Source organism: Myotis davidii, unplaced genomic scaffold (genome assembly GCF_000327345.1).
Source record: "Myotis davidii unplaced genomic scaffold, ASM32734v1 scaffold38, whole genome shotgun sequence".
Classification (NCBI taxonomy): domain Eukaryota; kingdom Metazoa; phylum Chordata; class Mammalia; order Chiroptera; family Vespertilionidae; genus Myotis; species Myotis davidii.
Window position 1 is genome coordinate 4,190,027 of NW_006291383.1, and position 9,535 is coordinate 4,199,561.

A 9,535-nucleotide genomic window follows, 5' to 3' on the forward strand; every position below is an offset into this window, starting at 1 on the left:
ATATATATATTTTTTAAAAATATATTTTATTGACTTTTTACAGAGAGGAAGGGAGCGAGATAGAGAGTCAGAAACATCGATGAGAGAGAAAAATCGATCAGCCGCCTCCTGCACATTCCCAACTGGGGATGTGCCCGCAACCCAGGTACATGCCCTTGACCGGAATCGAACCTGGGACCCTCCAGTCCGCAGGCCGACGCTCTATCCACTGAGCCAAACCGGTTTCGGCGAGAAAGAAAACTTTTATCTAACAGAATGAGCAATGCAAAAGGTCCTTCAGATACTAACGCCAATTCTATTAATCACTATGAAAAAAAAAATCACCCAAACTATGGGACAAATGTTAACTTTGACAAGACAACCAAATTAGTCAGCCAATCAGCTCCTCATACCCCTCCTTAACTCTCCCCACACTTTAAAATAACCATCCAACCATGTGAATTCCCTAATACAAGCGTCTGTTAGCCTCCAGCAGAACTGTCAATGCTCATAAATCCCCAGCCTTCCAGATTGTACTGCGGCTATTTATTGGGGGGAGGATGCAGCAGGCACTAGACAATAGCAGGAAGAGATTGGCCTAGCGGTAACTACTCTGGTTACAGCATCGCAATTCATGGCAGCATTTTGCTGGGAGTATGCACCATCAGGGAGGAGAAACATAAAAAGGGGAATCTGGGCTGTAAATAGTTTATTTCGGCAATTCCTGATGTTAGCCGAATCATACTTTAATACAGAAATACATGAAAGCACCACTCCGGAGGTGACATGTGTTGCCATCTCATTACTCTTTTCAAAAGGGTCTTCCATCAGAGAGACACCTCGCTACAAATTATAGTGAAGAAAACAAAACCTGCACGCAGAGACTTATTAACAGGCCAGGAGGAAATGGAACCACCAGGATTCAAGCAAGAGAACCAGTGAACAAAGGCCATCAGAGATCTGGGGTCTCTGGGTTGCTGTTCCATGCACAGAAAATACAAAAAAATAGAAAAGAAGAAGGTAGTACTCTTCAGCTAAGAGTCTACTCCTCGAATGCACAACAGAGTTTTAAAAGTAGCTCTTTTTTCCACCATTTCTCTTAATGCACCTAAATTAGTCTGAGTTTTCCAGTGAATCCTACCTTCATGTTCCTTCTCAGTGGTTCCGACTTTCTTGATCTTCTTGGGAGATTTCATAAAGAGGGGAAAGATGGTTCGTAAGCCAAGAATGTCAACAAACTTATGGCAATTGTCTGTGCCCTCGGGCCCAATCATGGCATGGTCCAGCACTTTCAGGGCACTGCTCCTCGAAATCTTCTTTTCTCTGGGAACAAAAGAGGTTTCACATAAAGCATTTCAAGATGTTCTAGTCTTAAAAAAAAAAGTTTTTACTACAGTACTCATTATCATGGGGAAAAGGTAAAGAAAAAAACAATTTAAATTATTACAGTATGGTACATCTACACGAAATATTACACACTTGTTAATAATTAGGAGAATCTGTAATATCATGAACAACTTTTTAAGGTCAGAATGATAAGCATAAAAGGTAATACATTAAAAATTCTATATGAAGCCATTACCTCAATTATGTGAAAAATATGCATTAAAAAACTGGCAAAAATAGATAAAAATGCTAACAAATTATTTCAAGGTAGTAGAATTATGGATCACTATTATTCCTTTTTCTTTCTTTATAACGGCATATGGTATGTGAATTATGTATGTATCAATATATAATTCACAAATCATACAATTCAACCACTTAAAATGTACAATCAAATGGATTTTAGTATACTAACTGCTATGTTCAACCATCACCAGTCAATTATAGAACATTTTCATTACCCTGACAGGAAATCCCCTACCCTTTAACTGTCACTCCTACTCCCCCAACCCCCAACCTCATCTCATCCCAGCCCTAAGCAACCACTAATCTATTTTCTATCTCTATGGATTTACTTATTCTGGACATTTTAAGTAAATGGTATCATAAAATATGTGGACTTTTGTGACTGGCTTCATTCACCTAGCATAATATTCTCAAGGTTCATCCAGGTTGTGGCATGTATCAGTGCTTCACTCTTTTCTATGGCTGAATAATAGTTCATTGCATGGATATGCCACAATTTGTCTAACCAATCATCCATTAATGGACCTTTGGGGTGCTTCTATCTTTTGGCTATTATGAATAATGCTACCAACATTTGTGTATAAGTTTTTGTATGGACATATGTTTTCATTTCTCTTGGGTGTATATATACCTAGGAGTGGAATTGCTGGAGTATATGGTTACTTCTATATTTAACCTTCTGAGGAACTGTCAAACTGTTTTCCAAAGTGGCTGAACTATATTACATTTCTACCAGTAATGTACAATGTTCTGATTTCTTCACATCCATGACAACACATATCAACTGACTTTTTGGTTCTAGCCATCCTTGTGTATGTGAAATGGTATCTCATTGTGGTTTTGATTTGCAGTTCCCTCATAACTAATGATGTCAAGAATCTTTTCCTGTGCTTATTGGCCATTTGTATATATTCTTTGAAGAAATGTCTATTCAGATCCTCTGCCTACTTTTTAATCAATTTAATCATCTTTATTACTTAGTTTTAAGAGTTCTTTATTCTGAGCCAAAACCAGTTTCGCTCAGTGGATAGAGCATCGGCCCCACGGACTGAAAGGTCCCAGGTTCGATTCCGGTCAAGAGTTCTTTATTCTGGATTCAAGACCCTTAACTTATTTACAAATATATTTCTTTTCACTCTAGGAACTGTCCTTTCACTTTCTTGCTAATGTCTTTGAAGCACAAAAGTTTTTTAATTTTGATGAAGTTCAAGTTACCTATTTTTTCTTTTGTTGCTCACGCTTTTCACATGACAAATCCAATGTCATGAAAATTTACATGTTTTCTCCAAAGAGTTTAATAGTTTTATTTCTTACATTTAGTCTGTGATTCATTTTAAGTTAATTTTGGTTTGTGGTGTGAGGTAAGGGTCCAACTTCATTCATTTACATGTGGTTAGCAATTTGTCTGTTCCAGCACTATTGTTGAAGAGAATATTCTTTCCCCATTCAATGGTCTTGGTATTCTTGTTGAAGTCAGCTAGCCATAGACAAATAGCTTTATTTTTGAATTCTCAATTATATTCTATTAATTTATGCCAGTACCACAATGTCTTAATTACCACTACTTTGTAGTTCTTAAAATTGGGTGCTTTTCTTTTTCAATATGGTTTGGTAATTTCTGGTCCCCTGCAATTCAAAACTAATTGTAAGATCAGCTTGTTAATTTCTACAATGGTCAATTGTGATTCTTATAGGGATTATGCTGAATTTTTAGATTACTTTGGGGAGTACTGTCAATTTAACAACAGTACATCTTCTAGTCCATGAATATAAAATGCTTTTCTACTTATTTGATCTTCTTTAATCTCTTTCAACAATGTTTTATAGTTTTCAGAGCATAAATTTTAAACTTCTTTTGTTAAATTTACTCCTTTGTATTTTATTCTTGATGCTATTATAAATGGAATTATTTTCTTAGTTTTACTTGTGGGCTGTTCATTGCAAGTGTATAGAGATACAATTGATTTTTGTATATTAACCTTATATCCTGCAACCTTGCTAAACTTATTTATTAGTTTCAATAAGTTTTTAGTTTATTCCTTAGGATTTTCTATTTATAAGATCATGTCATTCGCAAACAGAAGTAGTTCTACTTCTTCCGAAAAAGCTCCCTTCTATTCCTAGTTTAAGTCTTTTTATCATGAAAGGTGTTGGATTTTTGTCAAATGTTTTTTCTGCATCTTATTATTCCCTTTTTCTATTTTTCAGTATCTTTCATTTTTCCGTAATGAACATTCAGTACCTTTTAGAATTAGAAAAGATAAACTATTTTCAAGAAAAAACAAAGGCAATTCCCCCACCCACCCACCCCTGAATCCATAGGTCACAGAATAATCCTGCCACTGGCTACTACTCTTGGAGATACTTCTCAAAGGATTATCATTTTCCATAACCTTACACTGTTTAACACTCTATGAGGTAGAGGGCAGTAAGTCAGTCATTCCATATTTTAGCATAGCTGGTAAATCAACCAAACAAGCCAATATTCAATGTTTACTGAGCCCCTGCTCAATATTGTGGTGAGCACAAGAGAAAAACAAAAATTAAGACATGGCTGCTGCTTTCAAAAACATTTAATCTACAAATATTGAATGGATAGCACTTTTGGGAATAGGACATATCAAGTCCCAGTTCTCATGAGCTTAATTCTTACTGCAGGAAACAAATGGAAAATCAAGATATTGATAGTGGTTAAGTGTCATGGAAATAAAGCAATGTGAAAGAATGACTGGAGAGGATTTTTAATTTAGGTAATTAAAGAAGGCCTCTTAACAGGTAACATTTGTATTGAGATCTGAGTGATGTGATGAGATGAATTTGTCATACATATTTTAGGGGCAAAACATTAAAAGCAGAAGGAACAGCCAATACAAACGTCCTAAGGCAGAAATAAGCTGGCATCGCAAAAAAAAAAAAAACAACAAAAAAAACCCAACACACCAAAAAGGTGGTAGTAACCCCAACACTCAAAAGGCTGGAAGCTTGAAGAATACCAAAGAGCACTGTTCCGCTTAGATCAGAGACAGAAACATGGGCCATGCCTTCTAGTCTTGTAGGACACAAGACAGCCTCCGACAAAAGAACTGATTCTAGGAGCTAAGAGACACTTGTACATGTTTGTTCTGAGACTATTATGTGTTAGGAAGAAGGGAGGGAGGGGGGAGAGGGAGAGAGAGGGAGAGAGAGAGAGAATTTGGGGGAATATGGAGAAAGACATACATATGCAAATATTTGAAAAGAGGTGAGAAAGTAAGAGGAGTAAGAGGCTACTCATTAGTAAAGATAAGAGAGTCCATCAGCTTGAGAGAAAAGCCAGGGTAACATTTTAAAAAATTATTATTTTTAATAATATTGCTAATGTAGACGGTCAGCTGGAGTGCTGGGGAGACTCCCCCATTGACCAAGATGGCACAGGGGGAGGTTCTTACACCAAGTGTGCAAAAAGATGAATGGGTAGAATCCGAGTATACCAAAATCTAGAAAGATGGATAGGGCCCTACCATGCCAATATGGATAATTTAATCATATTTTTAGGGTGTCAAAAAACCAATAGTAATGAAGAGACTAAAGATAAAAACAAGGGGAGAACTAATTGATAGAACTAGGCAACTGGTCAGTCAGGCAATGGAAGGCAAACCTGGTAAAAAAAGGTGGTAGTAACATAATCCAAAGATTCAATTTGGATTTCTTACATGAAAGCCAAATTCTTACATGAAAGCCAAAGAAAAGGAATCAGAAATAACATCCCTTTGAATAGTCTTTAGTAGAGGAAGCACTATGAAAACGCTGCACTATTGAAGTGTTAACAGGGCAATCCTGGGTCCAACAAGCCAGTCAGGATTGAGTGTCAATGAGTGAAGGAAGGAGAGTAGGTAAAAAGCTTTCCAACAGTACCTGTTGGTGGCAAGACCATCCTTATTTACCTGAGACGGTTCCATTTTTACCACTCAAAGTGCCACATCCCAGGAAATCCCTCAGTTCTAGGCAAATTGAGACAGTTTGGTCATCCCACTTGGTGCCAACCTCAAACACCAAGATGTATTGTGACTATTCCTACCCTTGTTCCCCTTGCTGTGGGACCAATCAAAGCAATCCACAGATACTCACTTATGACATTCAATCCAACTACTGAGTTTAAAAGAAAAAAGAGGTTACTGCTAAGCACCTGGCTTCGTGCAACAGGCACTACACTAGCTGTTGGGAATTATAAGCTCCCTGCCTTTAAGCAATTAAAGGACAGATAAATAAAAATAACTTCAAAAGCTTGAAGCAGTGAAAATTAAGTCCAAGGAGGTGGAAGATGGAGATAGTTAACTTTATCAGGGAGAAGTTAGTGAATGTGTCCAAATGGAAGGTGATATCTGAACTGAGTCTGAAGAATGAGTATTTGCCAGGCAGAGAAGAGAGAGCAATGACATCGGTGGCAGTGGTGGGTGAACAGCATCTGCAAAAGGTCCAGAAGGCCTGTAAGAGCATGCCACCTGAGGGAACTAGAAGTCATTTTGAATGACCACTGGTGGAAGATGACTGAGGCGGTGGGCAGGAACTAGATGTGCTACCAGGAACGTGGGCTCCATGCCACACATGTTGAGAAGCCATGAAATGATTAAGAAAAGAAGGGCATTAGATAGATACATTTCAGTTAGCTTTATCTGGCAGCAGTGTGATAAAGGGATGTAGAGCTTTGGGTAGGGAGGACAGTAACAACAGGGTAAGTGAAAAATGACAAAGGGCCCAGCCAGCATGGCTCAGTGGTTGAGCATCGACACATGAAAAAAGAAGTCACTGGTTCGATTCCCAGTCAGGGCACATGCCCTGGTTTTGGGCTTGATCTCCACCCAGTAGGGGGCATGCAGGAAAAAGCTGACCAATGAATGATGTTTCTCTCTCATGGATGTTTCTATTTCTTTTTCCCTTTCACTTCACCTCTCTCTAAGGATCAATGAAAACATATTTAAAACAATGACAGCCGAAACCGGTTTGGCTCAGAGGATAGAGCGTCGGCTTGCGGACTCAGGGGTCCCAGGTTCGATTCCGGTCAAGGGCATGTACCTGGGTTGCGGGCACATCCCCAGTGGGGAGTGTGCAGGAGGCAGCTGGTCGATGTTTCTCTCTCATCGATGTTTCTAACTCTCTATCTCTCTCCTTTCCTCTCTGTAAAAACTCAATAAAATATATTAAAAAACAAAACAAAAAAACAAAACAATGACAAAGGTTCTGACAATGGTCGGGGTATAAAAAAGGCATATTTGTGAAACAAAGTCTTAAACATCAGGAGCAGAGTAAACAGGCTCCAAATTTAGCAGGTTCGGTTTTCTGCATCAAGATGAAATTCTAAGAGAAAACTAGACAAAAATATTTATTTGCTTTTACTGCAGCTGGACTTTAACAATCTACTTTATAAACTTGAATTTACAAAGATTATGATTAGGACAGATAATCATGTAAGCAGAAATTAGGAAACTAAGTTACAATATCCTTATTGTTTAGACACTCAGGAAAAGGCCTCTTGAAATGAATGACGGCCATGTAATAGGGCACCTTCAGTTACAATTCAGCATACATTCAAACCATTTCAAAAATAACATGCAATTGTTTGAAATCCTGAAGGCAAAGAACTCTGGTTTAGTCAAGTCTTTTTTTCTTGCCTAAGCAAATTTAACAAACAAAAGATTTTAAAAGCAAAACCCTTCTTCAGATAGGCAGTGTAAGACACGTTTAAAGGGGGGCAGTAATTGCATATTGATCACCATTTAGGCAAGCTGCATGGAGGTGAACTTTGGAATATTCATTGGGCTTAAATTCAGGCTTTTAGCAATCAATAGCTGTTTGGCCTGACTTTCTTGGGTTGACTTTATTTGAAATATTTATTCTGCTGGAGGACAAGTAGTTTATCTTAGTCTTGTCTGGGTTCATCAGGTTGTCGATCATGCCAGGACCAATGTGAATGCAAAAGCCTCCATAAATGTGGATGGTTGTGGGAAATAACTGGGAGCCATCTACTGCTCCCTATTCTGAAAAAGTGAACCTTCTGATGATGAGGAGGGGTGGGAGAGGGAAGTTAGCTTATTCTTCTATATTATACAAAAAACACTTTTGCATGAACATGCATTCTGAGTGTAATTTTTTGGTCATTTGTTCTTTTATCAAATATTTACGAGGTACTTAACATGTGCCAGATATTAAGTTGAGGATGTAGAGACAGCCACAGCTCACACTTCTGAGAAGCTCAGTTCACAGGGGAGACAGATATGCAGACAATAAATACGCTGAGAGTAGCTAAGTATTACAGTGAGGTGTATAAAAAGTAGAATGTGAATACCGGAAGGGGGGCTGACTACCTCTGAGTCAAGGAGGCCTCATAAGGAGATGATGCCTGAACCATGCTTCACTGAATGTCTTTCCTGTACAAGCAAAAAGGAAAAAGGTATTTCAAGCAAAAGGAAACAACTGCACATGCAAAGACACGAATAAGCATGGAACATTCAGGGAAGTGGTGCACGGTACTACTTGAATAGAAAGAGCAAGAGGGCAGCAACAAAGCATGGAACCTGCTGATCTTGTGTATTGGAAAGATTACACTTGCCACAGTGAGTTGAGTTGGACAATATTGGGGCGGGGAGGGATCCCAGGGAAGCAGAAGAAAGGGAGAACATATATAAAAGGCAGAGAGAATGGTAAAAAAAAGGCAAAGTGATAGTAGACTAGAAATGAAAAGGACTGAGTTCAAATTGAACCTGAGATGCCTATGAGACATGACAACAATGTCCAACTTTTTCTTATGAGTCTGAAGTCTAGGAATGGGATTAGAAGTAGGGGGAAATTTGGAAGAATCATTAAATTTATGGGGAGTAACTGAATCAATGGTATGAATAAGACCACTCTAAAAGGGTACAGAAAACATGTACAAAAGAGGAATGGAACCCTGGAGGAAACTTATTTGAAGGACACAAGACACAGTGAAGCATAAACTAATCCTGACAAGAAACTTGGATAATGCCATAACATCATTTTTGCTTGCTTTCCAATGTACATGATAAAGTTCACTGCCTTTTAGCTTCCAAAATATAAGATCACTTTCTAGGATTCAGGATTTCTATGAATTAAGATAGCTTCAAACTATAGTGCCTAAAGAATACAGGTGCTCTGAGAGATTCTAAGGGATATTCCACCATTAAACAGAATAATGGTGGTCTTCTATGTTGCCGGACACAATTTTTCAATTTTTAATTTCTATTCCCATCCATTTTTTAAAAACTGGTGGTACCAATTACTACTTGACTTATCTATGCCAGGAAACAAAACAAGTATGTATAAAACAGTGATTAAATTTTTTTGTTTCTAGGGCTAGATATGCAGAAAAAAACCTCATAGCATGGCTAAGTCAACAGTAAAGTAAGACAAACAATCAATGACCAAAAATAAAGAACTCTAGAGAGCACGGGTTGGCAAACTTTATGTAAAACGCCCAAGTATTTTAGATTTCACAGGCCATACAGTCTCTGTGACACCTTTCTCTTTGTGTGTGTAAGTTTTTATACAAGGGTGGGCAAAAGTAGGCTTACATTTGTAGTCTTGTATTATTATTAACTAGAGGCCTGGTGCACAAAAATTTGTGCAGTGGGGGGGAGAGTCCCTCAGCCTGGCCTGTGCCCTCTCGCAGTCTGGGACCCCTCAGGGGATGACCACCTGCTGGCTTAGGCCCACCCCCCAGGGGGTTTGGGCCTAAGATGGCAATTAGACATCCCTCTGGCAGCCCGGCAGCCCTCAGGGGATGTCCACTTGCCAGCAGGGACCAGACCTAAGCTGTAGTCGGACATCCTTAGCACTGCTGAGGAGGCAGGAGAGGCTCCCACCCCCACCACTGTACTGGCAGCCATCAGCCTGGCTTGTGGCTGAGCAGAGCTCCTCCCATGTGGGAGCT

General features: G+C 38.8%; 1 protein-coding gene across 1 annotated transcript in view; it reads right to left on the reverse strand.

The window, feature by feature from the left end:
* CTNNBL1 (catenin beta like 1) overlaps positions 1-9,535 on the reverse strand; it is a 171,676-nt gene that overhangs the window by 62,487 nt on the left and 99,654 nt on the right. Inside the window, exon 11 of the mRNA XM_006764492.2 lies at positions 1,121-1,302. Coding sequence (XP_006764555.1) covers positions 1,121-1,302 — 182 coding nt within the window. The remainder of the gene's footprint in view (positions 1-1,120; positions 1,303-9,535) is intronic.